Genomic DNA, 17,107 nt, shown 5'->3' on the forward strand with positions numbered 1-17,107 from the left:
AGGAAAAGTGACTCTCAATGGACTTAAGAAGAGCTGGTTAATCTCTGCCTAATCCTCACATTAGTGCCTGTTCTCAGCAGTCTATAATGCCACTTTTCCACTCTGCGCTCGAGCTCTGAGAAGACTAGAAAGGACATGAGATTGAATTTTCAGTAGAAATGGGAGGAAAAAAGGTGTTCAGTATAACCTCTTCCATCAAGCTGCTGTCAGGTGAAGGAGACGTTCAGGAGCAAGCTCTGCAGAGACAAAATGAACATGAAGGAGAAAAGTTCATTCTAATTGTGAAAGACATCGATGGTTATAGTATTTTTCAGGTTTTTTATAAGAGACAAACATCATTATGTCCCCAAAACCTCAAAGCTGCAGACTGAGAAGTTTTGTCCTACCTTTTCTCCCCATCGAGTGACTCATTTGTTGCCTTTATTCTTTTGTTACGAATGCTGTGTGCGGGAAAACCAAACAAAGCACGACTCTTAGCAGTGTGTCTGTTTGAAATGTTTTAAACTTTGGCTGTCTTTCATCAAGCTGGTATTCAATGTCCTGATGAATGCATATATGATTTCAAAATGACCACGTATGTCCCATCAGATCAAACCAGAAAATAGTGGGATGAGTATCACTCCCGTTCTATTTGTGCTCTGTGTTTGGAGGCAAATCCTTCTGGCTGCGTGCAAATCAGCCAGCTAGGCACAGATGAAGATGGGCTTTGGGGAATTATCCGCCCACACACAACATTTCAAATTGAGATTTCAGAGATTTTTCAAGGCACTTTACAGATGAAACATTCAAATGTCCTACTTTAAAAAACAAAATCATCATCTGAGCTTGATTCATTTAAATCGTCAGCCAACACTTTTCTTTTCAGTTTCCTCTCCAGATGAGGAGGTGTGATAGGTCACCCAGGAGCTGTGCCCATCACAAAGTACACCCTATTTTTACTGTACGGTTCTGTGTCTTTATGCCGCTGGTTGAGGAATGTCGTGATATTTTTCCCACAATTTTCTCATTAACAACAGGAAAGTCTGACTTTTCACTCCCTGGGAACACAAATCTGTAATATTATGTAGGATAGATGTGAGTATTGATGCAGAAGATGACACATAATGTAGTGTCACTGTACATCAGGAAAATGTTTCTGTAAGATTTGACAATCGAGACTCTGTGCTATTCTGTGAGATGTTTAAGTGACATCAGCCCTCAAATATAAAAAAAAAATATTCCACATTAATTGAAATCCTTATATTAGAAACTATGTTATATATTAAAGACCAAAGTATACATCTTAGAGGTAATTTTCTGAAGCCATATAGGCCTACCGAAAACATGGAACCACCATTGAAACCCATTTTGTACAGCACTTGTATTCTTTTAATTAAATATCAGAAACAATAACGAAAGCTTGAATATTATCTTTTGAAAAAACTATTGAGGATTGTTAATAAGTATGAATTATGGTATTATTATAGGCTATATCATTATATTTAAGCAGTGTTCTGCTGCCAGTACTCCTGTACTGCAACATGAATCATATTGTAGGATATATTACTCAGACAACTGATTATTGTTTGTGAATACAATGTCATTTTATAATTGTGCTTAAGTATTAAATACATACTTTCAACCATTGGTAAAGAAATTGCTATGCTCTTTTAAGTAAAATATCCCAATACATGTTGGGACATGCTTCACCTATAGTTTTGCACTTCTTATCAAATCATATAAAAAAATTAAAAAAACACCACCTGTGGGAAATCACCAATAGGCCTACATTTAAGGGCCATATCCGAATCAGCAACCCAGCGTCCTAGGCCGCGTACCAATCCGCTGCCTCTGGCGATGTTTACAAATGTCCGCTGTTACAGTGATGTTAATAGTGATGGAGGGGTCCGCAGCAGATCACAGCGGGGCCCCCAGTGTGTCCAGGACTGAGGTGAATGCAGAGATAAGCTTATTTTGAGGAAGATGATCAGGAGGAGGAGGAGGAGGACGAGGAGGACGAGGAGGGGGAGGGCAGGGGAGGAGAGGAGAGAGGATGGGGAGAGAGTGGGACCCGGATGCTGATGCGAGTGAGACGAAGGAAGGAAGAGGAGAGAGAAAATATCGATTTACGGCAAGAAAACCGAAGGGAGTATAATACAGGGGGCCTTTACCCTGCGTGAACTATAATCAGAAGTGAGGAGGGGAGTAAGGTAGTCGATAATAGTGCGGGTTATTCTTGCGGGCATCTGTTTGTGTGTTTTCTTTTACCTGAGTCTCCGCCGGTGAGGGAGGAGGAGGAGGACACGCCAAAGGAGAGAGGAGAAGATGCTGTGATCCGCTACTTGCAGCAGGGATGTAGAGAGGGGACGACGGGGAGAGGCAGGGAGGGGGAGCACTACGCTAAGGATGGTTTTTTCGGCAGGAAATATTGTGAGAATGCGGCGGCCGTGTGATCAATCTTACCGTTTGGCGATGCCCGGAAACTTCAGGAGGTGTTGGTTTTTTTGACAGTCGGCCGCTGGTCAAGGCGTTTAAAGCTAAAGCTAGCCTCGCTGCTGTGTGGGAGAGCGGCGGCGAGGCTAAAATAGCATGTTGTTGCACCTGTAAAACAGGCCGGACAGACAGAAATAAATACATTTTATTTTCATTGCTAACATCCACTTGGAGTATTAGACGTGTGGCTGGTGTACTCCTCCGATAATTGACTAATATTTCTCAGCAGACGTGAATTCAAGGCTCATATATAAAAACGTCAACGAGTTCTCGATAAGCGTCAAACAGTGAACGTCGTGCAAGTTTGAATAATCTAATGTACAGAAGTGAGGTTAATTCACCTTGCCATGTTTATCTTTAAAGTAGTTGTCAGTATTTAACACATAAAAAAAGACTAATAAATTACTGTCATCTTGAGTTTTTTCTGCTTTAATCTACCAATAGCAAGCTGTTTTGTTGATTATAAACGTCATGTATGTTTAACGTGCTTCAGAAATACAATATTTAGCCATGTTTATTATCTAGGTTTTAGATGAATAATGTCCATTCGACATCCAGATGTTTTAAATCAACATCAGTTTGATGCTCCTTGACTCCAGAGTAGCAGTGTTGTCACTGAAATCAGAAGTTGTTGTGATCTAAGTCCAACAGCATCCTGTAAACCACGGTGACTTTGGTATAAAGCTGAAAAATATCAAAGTAATTGCAATAAAAAAAAAACAGTGCAGTAGTAGTAGTTGTACTGTATTAGCCTGCAGTAAGAGCAGTATGAGTAAGGAACTGTCTCTAGGTCAGTCAGCTCAATATGTTGGGCCCTACCGACTGGAGAAAACACTGGGGAAGGGTCAGACGGGTGAGTACTTCCAGCTGTTTTTCATTCTGAAAATATATATTTTTTTAAATGCGAGAATGGATATTAGACCTATGTTTATGTAGAAATAGGATTTCTGCTGTACATGATGAGTTTTTGTACGTCTCATCTGTGTGTTTTATCTGTCTTTCAGGACTGGTCAAGCTCGGGGTCCATTGCATTACGGGTCAGAAGGTAGCGATTAAAATAGTCAACAGAGAGAAGCTGTCTGAGTCCGTCTTGATGAAGGTACAGTACCAGTATGACGCCGTTAATGTTGGGCTCGCAGTGACGATTACCAATTTTGTAAACAGCCAGGTGTTCAAAATTGCTTGATATGCTTTCGATTGAACTCCTGTATTAGAAAGTGGCTTGTCTTACTTTGCTGTTGTGTCTTCATCTCCTTCTGTCTCTTTCCCTTTGTTCCTGTTTTTTCTCTCTCCACCAAGGTTGAGAGGGAGATTGCCATTCTCAAACTGATTGAGCATCCACATGTGCTGAAGCTGCATGATGTTTACGAGAATAACAAATATCTGTGAGTTCATCCTTCATTTGAAAGAGCCTCAGAAACATTCACAGTGCAGCCTGCATGTCTTTCACATTGAACCCTGGAGTGAGATGGGTATAAATATTACTCTGTGAACTATATTAAACTGCTCTCATCCCTCTTAATTTCCGCTTTTCTTTCATCCGCTACAAGTATTCTGAAAAGTTTTTGATCTATCTTGAGGAAAGAATACTCCCCTTGATGCTTTAAAGCTGTTGAAGAGCAGCTGTGGGAATAGGCAGGCGGAAAGTGAGGACATAAAACATGATACATTGAAACTAACATCATAAATTAATGTCTAACCGTTTTTAAAAGAGTTTCTGAGGTTAGATTTATTGTGTGTGTGTGTGTGTGTGTGTGTGTGTGGGGGGGGGTAATTTGTCTCTTGTTGGTAATTTGTCTGTGGTTATAAAACACACTGTTGTCCTGTGTGTGGAAAGGTACCTGGTTTTGGAGCATGTGTCAGGAGGAGAGTTGTTTGACTACCTGGTGAAGAAGGGCCGACTGACTCCAAAAGAGGCCAGGAAGTTCTTCAGACAGATCATCTCTGCTTTGGATTTCTGCCACAGTCATTCCATATGGTTGGTTTTTGCTTAGAGCAGCAGTTCTTGAATGAATGAGGGTGTGGGTCATCATGTGTAGGGTGGAGGTTTGGGTTCCTCTGCTGGCTTTGTTGAATTGTAGGCCTTTGGTGTTAAAAGGGAAAAAACAATATGAAATCCTCTTTTTCAAACCAGGTATAATGTTGCTAGAAGATCAATCTTTTTTTTGTGTGTGTGCAGTCACAGAGACCTGAAGCCCGAGAACTTGCTCCTGGATGAAAAAAACAACATCCGTATCGCTGACTTTGGCATGGCCTCCTTACAGGTGGGAGACAGCCTGTTAGAGACCAGCTGTGGGTGAGTATCAAACGTACATAAATAATGTGAGAACACAAAAGGGGGCACATTTAAGTGTTTTAGTAACTTACAGTGTCAATCAAGTCGTTACATTCTTCACAATAAAAGAGTCTGATCGTTACAACAGAATCCTAAGACATCACATAAACAGACATAATATTTGTGCCATTATAAAGTAAAGAAAGTTACTGCTCCATTTTTCCAGAATTGTAAAGAAAAGTAATGACTATTTTTGATTTTAGATCACCACATTACGCTTGTCCTGAAGTCATACGGGTAAGTCTTCGGCTTTTGTCATCTTTAAATGTTGGTGCCTATTAACTGAATAAGCAAATGATGTTCATCAATTATTCATTAAGTGGCAATTACGTAGTTCTAAAGCTACGGGCTCATTTTTTTTCAAAGTTGTAAAACAGTCTTGTTGAATAGAGTCACTTGAGTTTTCTTTGAGTTGGTCGATTCTTGACGGCTTACAACGAGCACATCTTCCAGTCATAGCGAAGAAAAGATTTCACTGCATTTCAATTCATTTTAATCTCTTTTGGAGATCATTTATTAGACAAACTTTAAACGAGACAAACGAAACATTTTCTCTTTGAATGAAATCAATATTGATCGTGAGTTGGTGTTTTGCAGGGGGAGAAATATGACGGGCGAAGAGCAGATGTGTGGAGCTGTGGGGTCATCCTCTTTGCCCTGCTGGTGGTAGGTCCTTCAGTCCTCATATCACAGTACAGTTTGGTCCCATTGTGAAAACTTTTTCAGTGTACTTTCTACTTACCGTACCTCCCTCCTCTGTTTTTCCTGTCTATTTCCTTCTTTCCCCCATTCTTCTCTTTCACGTCCAGGGCGCCCTGCCTTTTGACCATGACAACTTACGCCAGCTCCTGGAGAAGGTGAAGAGCGGCGTGTTCCACATGCCCCACTTCATCCCCCCGGACTGCCAGTCCCTGCTCAAGGGCATGATTGAGGTCAACCCTGAAAAGAGGCTCTCGGTACGAGACTAAGCTTACACAGGGAGTTTTAACAGCAACTAATAATGGCAATCAGAATCACCTCTACTTCTTCTCTCTACTTTCATATCAAATTTGTACTTTCCTATAACCAGGCCAATAGCTAGTATCTCTTTAATAACTATAGGCATTCTATGTTTTCTATGAACCCTGTATAAATATCACTTCTATGGTTGTTGTAGGTTCTGGCTTAGTGCACTGAAGAAAGCTGCCTATCATGTCCACTAGAGAATGATTCCTAGAACTTGAGTATAAGATTACTTATTGTGTGCTTTTTCACAATTAGAATTACCAAACTTTAAATTTACAACGGAAAACCTAAACTGTTTAGTTGTGAACTGAGATGCTAAAGTTTTGCTAGCTTTGACAAACATTATCCTCTCCACATGTTACCTGAAATGAGTTCTTCTTTGCTGCCCTTAAAACAATAGTATCTTGTCCAGGCCATTACATAAATATTGCTTTGCACATAGGCTCTTATTTTGGAGAAGTCGAAAGGTTTTTTACGGGTAGCTTATAAATGATGGCACGGATCAGAGCATTGGATGTATCAGAGGCATTTCTGATTCTTGTAATTATATGGGAACAAGTCTCCTTTTGATTATATTTGGTTTGAAATAATCTGTTTCATTGGACTGCTTTTTGATTTGCTGTAACTGCACTCTTGTTCATTTTTTTCTTATCGTTAAATAGATAAGATATACTTCTGAATTTACATCGGATGATTCATTGGGACATCTATGCTTGTACTTTCAGTTGCTGTGGTGTTAGACGTGGCTTGCTTGTTGTATTTAAGCACGATTACAATGATAATACAAAGTAGAGTTTAAAAAATATGATTTGAAGTATTTTTATTCTTCTAATGTACCAGAAAAAATGGTTCAACAACATTTCTCCATTTCGCTTAGTGACACGTGATTTTTTTTTGCAGATACTGATTTAAATATACAATAATCAGAAGTCATGAGGTGTATTTTGCATACATAAAGAAAAAGGGAATGTGGTGTTTACACACCGTTGCTCTGTGGCCATCTGGTCGTTAACAGACTGTAGGAACTAATGGCCCCATCTGCCCCCTCCCCCCTCCTTTCCCATACAGCTGGAGGCCATCCAGAAACATGTCTGGTATCAGTGAGTAAACATTCATTTTTATATACATGACTGCTGCAACAAACACTCATTTACAGTGTTGTAGCATGCATTATATTAAATCTCATTCACTATTTCTGTGTTATTCACGTGTGTGTGTTTCATTGTTTGTTACCTCGTGTGTGTTTGTGTGTCTCCCAGGGGTGGTCGTAATGAGCCGTGTCCTGAGCAGCCTCCTCCCCGGCGAGTGTGTGTGAGGCGAATCTTGTCCCTGACTGAGCTGGACCCAGATGTGTTGGACAGCATGCACTCGCTCGGATGTTTCCGAGACCGAGTCAAGCTCACACGTGACCTGCAGTGTGAAGAGTAAGTCTTTACGTGATGATGCTGCTCAGTGGTCAGCTGCACACTGATAGACTGGGGAAAAAAAAGTTGTGCAACATAAAACAATGAAGCAATCATGCAATGCACACAAATGTCTTTGATTGTAAATTAAAACAATCAAATCAAACAACAATCCACATGTAAGCAGAGAACCACAGACCTGTGACAACCACAAACAAAATATACTGATTAAAGTCACATTAAAGTGATGAATAAAAGTAACTGAAAACTAGAACAGTGAAAACATGACAAACTTTTCACAATGTCAACAACATTTACATGCATTTACCTTAGAACCGCTGTACCTGACTGTGTACTAGACTTATAATATTATTCTGGTTAACCCATCAAGTACTTAATGGATTTTTACCCTGCCTATTCTGGACCGACATCCCATGTGAAACTCCTGATCTGCAGAGTTAAAACATACAAGATGGCAGAAAGACTGAAGCTAGATCCTCCAAAAGATAACACCTGTGAACCATGGGCTGTCATGTCCTTCCCAAAGAAAATGATCTAGACTAAAAGCTGTGTGTGATGGAGGAGTCAGGGGCTGTTTTTCTACTTCAAAGTAAAGAAACAAAACAAAAAACGCTTTTGACATCAAAAGAATGTGAGATTTAAATCATAGACTGCGTTGTGCTTTTGAGGATCCAGCTTCTGAAAATACTGCAGTTTTGAACGTACTGTGAATCCATGTTTGTGTGAATATAACCACGTTGGTGTTTTTATCCCGGTTCAAAGTCATTCTTTTCTAATTAAGCATGTCCTCACATGATTTTCTTTGTCACCGTTTGTTTCAGAGAAAACCAGGAGAAGATGATCTATTACCTACTGCTGGACAGGAAAGAGCGCTACCCAAGCTATGAGGACGAGGACTTGCCTCCGCGTAATGACGTAGGTAAGTCTTTAGGGGGCAGGAGGGATCCACTCAAGGGAGGGTGCTGCTCTTCTCAGTATCTGATCCGAGCAGTCTGGGAGCCTGGTGCCAAACACAGGTAGTTGTTTCCTATGCCTTCAAATGTGTGATCATTTGATGTCATACTTTAAATGACATCACGTTTTGGGGAATTACTTCACACTGAAAGCCTTAAGAATAAGAAATAACTGCTGCTGCCATCGCCATAATTAGCAATAATACATGATGTGATTTGAAAGACACAGATTTTTATGTTATTTTAGATGGTAAATGCCTCGCAAGATTTGTGCCTGTGGAAGAAGCCCTTTCAACATGATCAAACCTTTAGAACAGCAAAAGAGAAAATACATGCACAGTGACAGAGTGAGAACAGGGGCTGGGATGGTGAACAGGAAGCACAAAATCAGCAACCATCTTTTTTAAAAGTGGTGTCATGTCCTCATGGCAGAGTCACAAAGTTTAATGTTGCATTCAATTTTTTTTTTGAATTGCTGTAATAAATAAATAAATCCTGTCCTAACTTTATGATGAAACTCCTCAGCAGACCCTCCTCGAAAGCGTGTCGACTCTCCTATGCTGACGCGTCATGGCCGCTGTCGCCCCGAGAGGAAAAGTCTGGAGGTGCTGAGTGTTACTGAACAGGGGTCTCCTACCCCGCCTCGCAGGGCCCTGGACACAGCTGCACACAGCCAGAGGTGGTGTATATTATTCTTACTCTTATTTAGGAACACACTTTACCAGGAATACATTGGGTCACACACAGTTATGTATTTTTTGGCCTCAGGTCTCGCTCAGTCAGCGGAGCATCAACCGGTCTCTCCTCCAGTCCTCTCAGCAGTCCCAGGGTAAGGGCCTGATGGCCATCCTTAGACAAGCTGTACATGAGCAAGTGCTGCTGCTTCACTACCTTTGAACATGTTACAAGCCTGCTAAATTAAACTGCTTGGTATTTTTATTAAACTGTATTGTTTGACTCCCCCTGTAAACTAGTAGCGCAGCTGTAAAAGGACAGGTACCTTATCAGAAGTTAGTCAACCATAGGAAGAAAGTTTTGCCTACCATATTAATCCCAGATTCCTCCCTTTGAATACATTCTGTTTATGTTGAGTCCATGTTTATTCCAATGGGTGGGTGTGAGCTGTCTTCAGATGTTATGTTGGATTTTAGGGTGTTACTGACATTAAGTCTGGACTTGGGAATCATTCTCTTTTTAATGAACATATATTTCCATATCAACATTATATGTTTCATAATTATATTGATATGGAAATATATGGTCATTATGGAACTATACAGTCACACAGAGATGTCTCTCAGGTAAAGTTCCTAAACAAGACAGGATCTGTCTTCTGTCTCCATGCCACTTCTCTTCCTCACCCTGCATGAGCTTGCTGTTTTATTAAAAGTTGAGAAATTTAAGATTGAACTTTCAATTTGATGATTGCTTTTTGTTTATGGGATACTCTGCTTTATTATTCATGTTGAAATTGTTTTAAGATATAAAAAAAAAATAGTATTTCTGCACAGTCAAAAGTTCACTTTCACTTGTTGTTTGTCACTGCATTCTTAACCCTTTCACTGCCACACTGTCACTAAACCCTCACTCACTTATGATACACCTTCAGCTAAAGGCCTCAATAAAAGCTTTTATAGATGTATTGCATTTGACACTTTCACTTCTCACAGGATGCACTCTCTTTTGTCATGAAGCATGATATTCATTTCCATCCTTTCTCCATTTTCCATCCCCTCTCTTTCTTGTTATCCATCTCTCCAACCCACAAACCCACTCCCCACCCCACCCAGTCCTATCAGAGCCCCGTCTTCACTTTCAGCCAATCAGATGTCACCTCTGCCACCGCTACCCCCCTCACAAAGGAGCCCAAACAAGGAAGCATCACCACTCCTCGCTCAGTTCGGGCTCACGACAAGCCTAAAGCCCCCCCCAATCCAAAGACCCAGACCCTGCCCACCAAGGGACCTGCGGAGCGCCCCCACCTGCAGCCCATCAAATCCTTGCCTCTGCACAACCCATCCTCCCGCTCACCCTCCCCTTCTCCGCTTCTGTCACCCATCCCCCGTTTTTTCTTCCCCTCGTCCTCTGTCCTAAAGTCAGTGACTAAGAGCTTCTACCCAAACTCTGCCCACTCTGTGCCGCAGGTCACCCCCCAGGGCTCTCCGTTGCCCACACCTTTGGGCACCCCTGTCCACCACCCTCACCACCCCTCCTCCACCCCGCCCTCCTCCTCCTCGTCCTCGTCCTCCTCGCGGGCGGAGGGAGGGGGTGGGGTAGGCTCGCTGTCGCTGACCCCGCCCTCCAGCCCAGGGGGGGGAAGCGGCATGGCCGCCAGCAGCTCCGCCCACTGGAGGACACGCCTCAATTCTTTCAAAAACAACCTGATGGGCTCGCCACGTTTTCATCGACGCAAACTACAAGGTGAGATGTGTTTGGTATGATGGCTTCCAACTAGGGATGCCCTGATGTGTAGGCTGAACATCGAAATTGGCCGATATTGGACCTGCTGACAAACATTGGTCCACCGAATAGTAGCTGATGTAACCGCCTGCTGCATCAGAACAGAAGTTTTTTATTGGGCAGAGGGGCTCCACATGTTTACATTCATAGTCAAACTGGAGAAGAGAGAAGAGAAAGTTGGTCAGTGTGGGAGTCTTATGGCTCGCATGACATTTCAAGAGGAGGGACTACTGACAACAATTTAGTACATCAAATTGCATCGCACATTTGAAAAAAGACCAAATGATGAAAATAAATACTTTTATTAAAGTATTTATAAAAATCATCAGGATCGGCAATCCGCTAAATTGTTATTTTAAACATTGGTATCATTATTGGCCCTGATTTTCACTACTGGTGCATCTCTGGTTTTACAGACAAACCACAATCTGCACAGGTATGGTACAATACAACAAAAAGTGGTAACATTTTCTGTTGATGAATATGCTGTTTATACAACTTATATCCTGGAAGACAGAAGTATGACATTAAAACAGCAGTTTTGGCTTCCCACCTTGCATGATGTAAGAGGAATATGGTTAACAGACTTTATTGAACTCACTTTTGTCCTCTCTCTTCCAGATAAATGTTTAGAACTTTTTACAAGAGTGTCTTATCTCTTTCAGTTCCTACATCAGAAGACATGTCCAGTCTAACACCAGAATCAAGCCCAGAGTAAGTCCTTGATGTCATTCATTACTGATGTGTAACAATACAAAGCTTTTGTGTTGGTTTCTGTTGATGTTTTTTTTTTGCTACCAGGCTGGCTAAGAAATCGTGGTTTGGGAACTTCATTGGCTTGGAGAAAGAGGAGCAGATCTTTGTGGTGATTAGAGACAAACCTCTGAGTTCTGTTAAAGCGGACATTGTCCACGCCTTCCTGTCTGTGAGTATCTGATGAGTTCCGTCATTCACGTCTCTCACTGTCAAAGCTTGTTTGTAAAAAGCATGGCTCTCTCTCAAAAAGCTGTAAGGTCTTCAAACAGTCATACTTTACGCACTTCATTTCTCTCATTTTTTCTGTTTTCTCTATTTCTAATCTTGCTCACTTGTGGCACGTGTGATGAATCACTTTTACTTTCACCAATGGCTCACTCTTTCTCTCTTCTCCTCACCCTCACCCTTTGTCTCCCTATACTCACGTTTGCCCCTGAACCTCTCCCGCCTCGTAAGTCTGTCGGTCTCTCTGCTTCTTCTCTGTCTCCCTACCACACAGATCCCGTCGCTCAGTCACAGCGTTCTCTCCCAGACCAGCTTTCGAGCCGAGTACAAGTCCTCCGCCGGTCCCTCCGTCTTCCAGAAGCCCGTCAAGTTCCAGGTGGACATTGCTTTTTCCGAAGGCGAGAGGGAGCGGGACAGGGAGAGGAGCGAGAGGGAGGGCAGGAGAGAGACAGGGATCTACAGTGTGACGTTCACTCTCATATCAGGCAAGTGGAGCAAACATCTAACCCATTCCACTGGGAAATGAATAAAGCTTCATGAATTTGGATGTATCTGTGCCTCATACACAAGTTGTTCCAAAGCAGAGAGTTATTACCAGCTGTAATAATCTATGATACCACTGGACAAAGCCAGGCTAGCCTATTCACCACATTTTCACTCTCGCTAAAGTAATCAAAGCTAACCAAAGACTTGGCGGTAGCCTTACTGTATATTCAGTGGACTGATATGAAAGCCAATCTGTTTAACTGTCAAACAGATAAGATTAAAGAAGCGAGTTTGAGGAACAGAATTTGTTGGATATGGATCAATCCATTGATTTGTTAAACAAAGATCCAATCAAATTGCTAGAAAGTCAAAACATCGACATACAGCGCGCTTTGAAATTCCCACCGCAAGCCTGTTTCACAGTTTCCGCCCAGCTGCACATCATCCAGAACTTTCTAAAGAAGCTACCGGCAAGCGGACTGCTGATGTTACTCTGCACTCTCTTAGGTGGCTACATTATGTATTACCGGTCACTCGAGGGACCTGCTGTGATAACAGGATCACAAGAGAAACTATTTAAAATGGGACTTTTGGAGACTTTATGAAATATACTGCTGATGAAGGAGCAGAAAGAGGGGGGGCAGACCTCAGTCATTAATATAAGAACTATAGCGTTGTTTTATAGAATCAGGATGGTGTGAATTATTTCCGTGCTGATCTGGTCTAAGCAGGACAACAGGTCTCTCCCTCTCTCTGTGTAAAAGTGCTTTGAATAGTCAGAAAACTAGAAAAGTGCTATGTAAGTTCAGATCCATTTACCATTAAATGCAGAAACAATAACTATGCAAGTCCACATGTCTGTCGAAATCAGAAAAAGGGACACAAGACGGGATCATGATGAAACAACCATGGTGCAGAAAAAGCATAAATTAGTGCCTTGAAATTGATCACAATGCAGGGAAAAAATGTTTGTGTTTGAAAGGAAATGTTTGGTGGTTAAAAAAGAATTCAGTTATATTCCATAAACGCACAAAGAGCACTTTGTAATCATAAATGTATTTAAAATGTTACAGATTGTGTTAAATGGGTACATAGAATCGAAATCGATCACTGGCCCTGGTATAGACTCTAATAAAAATTGTATCACAGAGGACTTTGTGATATCGGCAAAAATCTCACCGTTGTCTAAAGAATATATATGATATCATATCGTTGGGAAACTGCAATTAAGGCTTGGGTCCGATCGAGTGTATCTGTTTGGCACTGAAACCCAAGCTTGGTTTGCATCAACATCATTATTTTTAGAACAATACTTAGCCCATATAACATGTTTGATTTGGTGCATCTCCAGGCCCGAGTCGCAGGTTCAGACGAGTGGTGGAAACGATTCAAGCTCAGCTACTCAGCTCTCATGATCAACCCATGGTGCAAGCCTTATCTGGTAAGACTGCTTCTCCTCAACTGTGTGCACACAAGAGAAAGAAATGTGCACTTTTCAGCTATGACTGTATTGTACTTCTAACTAACAATGACACTTTTTTTTTATATTCTTCTCTTTCATTTTAAAACTTTTCTTCACAAATATCCTTGATTTGATGTTCTAACCACATGATTCCTACTTCTTTCATAGTGCTGGAAACTTCTTCTTATTCCATTCACAGGAGAGGATGTTGCATTCTTCAGCTGTGTCTAACACACCTAATCCATCTGCTTTGATATGGTTATTATCTGTTTAAACATAGCTGATTATGTTTTCTAAGAATGCCTCTAAAACGTCAAAGCTTCCCTTTCCCCCTACAGTTACAGAGTCCGAAGGAGAACAGAAGTTTCCATCTCTACATTTGTGTTGATTAAACAGCTTGCTTGTGAATAAAACAACAGATCGAGCTAATGTGAAGCCCGTGCCCGTAGAAATTGCTGCTTGTTTACGTAAAGAGTGACTTTCCTGTCCTTGCCTACTGATCCCTTCCCAGATGAGAAGAACGGCCGACCCCACGGGACCCCCACCCGCCAAAACTCCAGGCGTTCCGAGGGTGGGGGTGACAGGTGCGAGTGGGGCGATCGGGTCGATGGCGGAGGTATCGGAGGCAGCGGGGGAGTTCTGCAGCGCAGAGGCTCAGCGAAAGAGAGAACCCGACTGCTGTCCTCCAATGGAACCCAGTCCCAACCGTAGGATAGAAAGTGAGACTACGCAGAAGGATGCCTGAACTACACTGGACAGAAAACCGTGTAACTCCATCTCCAAGTATCCCTGCAAGCCATGAGCTACTCCTTTTCTTCCTAGACTAAGTTATGAAGGTGCTTGACCATAGCAAGGATTGAGCCTATTCCCCCCGTCATGCTTTGTGTCCCGACTCAACATACTTTTGATCTGTTGGATCACCAGGATTCCTGCCCTTACATGAGAAGTGTTTAGGAATCACCCTTTAATGAAAATAATAATATTTGAATGAGCAGTTTGGTATCCTTCATAGATACAGCTTCACAGATCAAACAAACTAGGAATTTTGAAGTGCTAATGTGCATGCCAGTTAGCAAATCAGCCTGCTAAAGGATGCTGAAATGATCAGATAGGCTAGTCTACCATATCATGATAATACAGTATCCGACACCAAAAAGAGTCTCTTACAATTAACCAGTGCGCTCATATCATTATCAAGCAACATGCAAATACGAGTCCATACTGAAAGAATTATAGATGTACCCTAAGAGTTAGCAGCCTGCTCCCATCTCAGTGATGAGCTGAACAAAAAGGTCCTGATTCCCTCAGGAGATACGGCATCCTGGAACTCCTGCAGTGTCTTCTCCAGAGGTAAAGAAAACCAATAAAGTAAGCTAAGTAAGTGAATGTGAAAAAGAATATTTTTTTATTTAGTTTTATTTATGTTTACATGTTTCTTTGGAGGATGTCAGTAGCACAGAGATAGCAGTAAAGATAGACTGAAAACACTCTGCAGTGTTGAAGAGGGGGAAGCTGACTAGTCGCTCTTTTGATTCTCTTTGTACTTTAATTTTACTCAGAGACAATACCGAGCAATGCACCTGAGATTTTTGCATTGGACCCCATGTTGCTCTGAAGAGAAGTATTTTTGATTTGAACAGAAATATGAACATTACTATATGAAAAAGAAAAAAAAAAGAACACTATGCGTGAATTGTTCCATGAACCTCATCACAGCTGTTTGTGCCCCGATTGAATGAGCAGAGCGATCAAACACAAGCCACCTTTCTCATTGAGCTTGTCTCTTATTGCCATAGTATTCACATACTGACTCAGAACAAAAAAAAAAAAAAAAAAGAAACAAGAAAAGGATATTCTTAAATGGACTACTCCTAACGCCGAACTTTCAAGGCTTGCCATGTCAATTCCTTGTTTAACAGGACTTCAAAAATGGAAAAGCAAAAGCGGAAGAGTCTCCTAACCCCGGCGCCCTTCACTGCAGTATTCACCAACGAGCCAAGTAGTCCATCGCTGCACCCTCGTTCACCACAGAGAGTCACACCATTCTGCAAACGGACGTAGCAGCTCGGGACGGTCATGTTATCCTCCAGCACTCTGTCAGACTAGTCGATGTTCATCACCAGTCTTCCATACAGCACAATATGCAACAAAAGTGCAGAATGTTTTCAGTGAGATTTATGCTACTGTTCTGTTCATTTTGACCTTTTTATGTTGCCACTTATCTGTCCTATTTATTTGCATTGTTTATATAAAGACATGTAACATTTATTTATTTAAATTTTATGAAATTGTATTTATTAATATTTATTTATGTATGTGTTGGTCACTTAAGCGTATCATGTACATGTTTATTTTTACATTTGATGTCAACAATACATCCAGAGCTAATTTAAGAAATTTTCTCTTTAATTTCTCTTTCTGTTAACCCTTCTTTCCACGCTCAACTCTGATAGCAGTACTGACTAGTTGCCCTCACCTTACTTCTTCAGTGATCTTTGTTTATATCTCACATCTGTCTTGTGACGTTTATCTCTGGTAACTGGAGTGTGTGTGTGTGTGTGTGTGTGTGTGTGTGTGTATGTATGTGTGTGACGACAGCTAAATGTGAGTGAGCTGACAACTTTGCAGCAGCTGCACTTTGAGCTGATTGCGTCCAGAGATTTTGACTGAACCCAGGAATATCAAACACGTCAAACGCAATTAACATATTCAAACCCTAACAGGCACATGATTTCTCTCTCACACGATGAATGCTTGCTGATTTCGCTCCATCTCTTGCTTTAATGCCTTGTCCCTTTGACCTGTCTGTCTGCCTCTTCACCTGTCGTGTTGCCATCATCACCAGAGAAACTGTACAAAGTCGTTTGCCTCACTGTCCGTACACACGTTATGATTGCTCACCATCACCACTTTCATCTTTCTCATCACCACATCACTTTCATTGACCCAACTCTGGCTAAGATTGTAAACTATTCTCCATTCATAAGGGTCAGTAGAGTAAGGTGTTTAAAAAAAAAAGAAATGTCTGTATCATAATTTAAATATAAAAAGTGCACTATTATAACTATTGCCTGTGATAAAAAAAAAGAACAATTATGATTGAAGTGATGGTCAAAATAAAGAGAGATCCACCTTATTGTTATGGTTATAATAATAAACCCTAAATTCATTTGTGTGTCTGTTTGATTTCTGGGTTGAAACGGTTTCATTTTTAATTTATTCTTATTTGCAGTCATGCTGAAAAAGCTTCAACTTAAGATGAGTTGTTTTCTGTACGCGAACACTTTTTTTACGACAATATAAAATAAAAAATATATCATGAACGGAAATAATAAATTTCAAGCTAGATACAAGAAGCAATATTCAAAAATAAGATCTGAGAATTACTGGTTACAAGCTAGTGGAGTTTGAAAAAATATATTTTTTCAGTCCTCTCTGAACAAAAAACGACGCCTTTTCGTTGCCACATTAAAACATACAACCACCACATGTTTAACCACTTCAGTTTACAGAACGTTTACATTTTACC

General features: G+C 41.1%; 1 protein-coding gene across 8 annotated transcripts; it reads left to right on the plus strand.

Moving 5' to 3' along the window:
* The first annotated feature begins 2,035 nt into the window (after nucleotides 1–2,035).
* Nucleotides 2,036–16,747, plus strand: brsk1a (BR serine/threonine kinase 1a). Of its 8 annotated transcripts, none has more exons than XM_061028392.1 (19): nucleotides 2,036–3,325; nucleotides 3,477–3,571; nucleotides 3,772–3,857; nucleotides 4,310–4,450; nucleotides 4,652–4,768; nucleotides 5,011–5,044; nucleotides 5,405–5,473; nucleotides 5,617–5,763; nucleotides 6,881–6,912; nucleotides 7,072–7,236; nucleotides 8,058–8,155; nucleotides 8,715–8,868; nucleotides 8,958–9,018; nucleotides 9,980–10,610; nucleotides 11,315–11,363; nucleotides 11,451–11,574; nucleotides 11,905–12,115; nucleotides 13,468–13,557; nucleotides 14,090–16,747. In XM_061028392.1, the coding sequence occupies exons 1-19, from the start codon at nucleotides 3,241–3,243 to the stop codon at nucleotides 14,287–14,289; spliced, it is 2,589 nt and encodes an 862-aa protein (XP_060884375.1). In that variant the 5' UTR covers nucleotides 2,036–3,240; the 3' UTR covers nucleotides 14,290–16,747. The 8 variants fall into 8 exon arrangements, with proteins under 8 accessions (XP_060884375.1, XP_060884373.1, XP_060884378.1 ...); XM_061028390.1 differs by having other exon boundaries at nucleotides 13,468–13,554; nucleotides 14,075–16,747; XM_061028395.1 differs by having other exon boundaries at nucleotides 10,334–10,610; nucleotides 13,468–13,554; nucleotides 14,075–16,747.
* The last annotated feature ends 360 nt before the right edge of the window (nucleotides 16,748–17,107 follow it).

The sequence above is a fragment of the Labrus mixtus genome, chromosome 21, assembly GCF_963584025.1.
Source record: "Labrus mixtus chromosome 21, fLabMix1.1, whole genome shotgun sequence".
In the NCBI taxonomy this organism is placed as follows: Eukaryota; Metazoa; Chordata; class Actinopteri; order Labriformes; family Labridae; genus Labrus; species Labrus mixtus.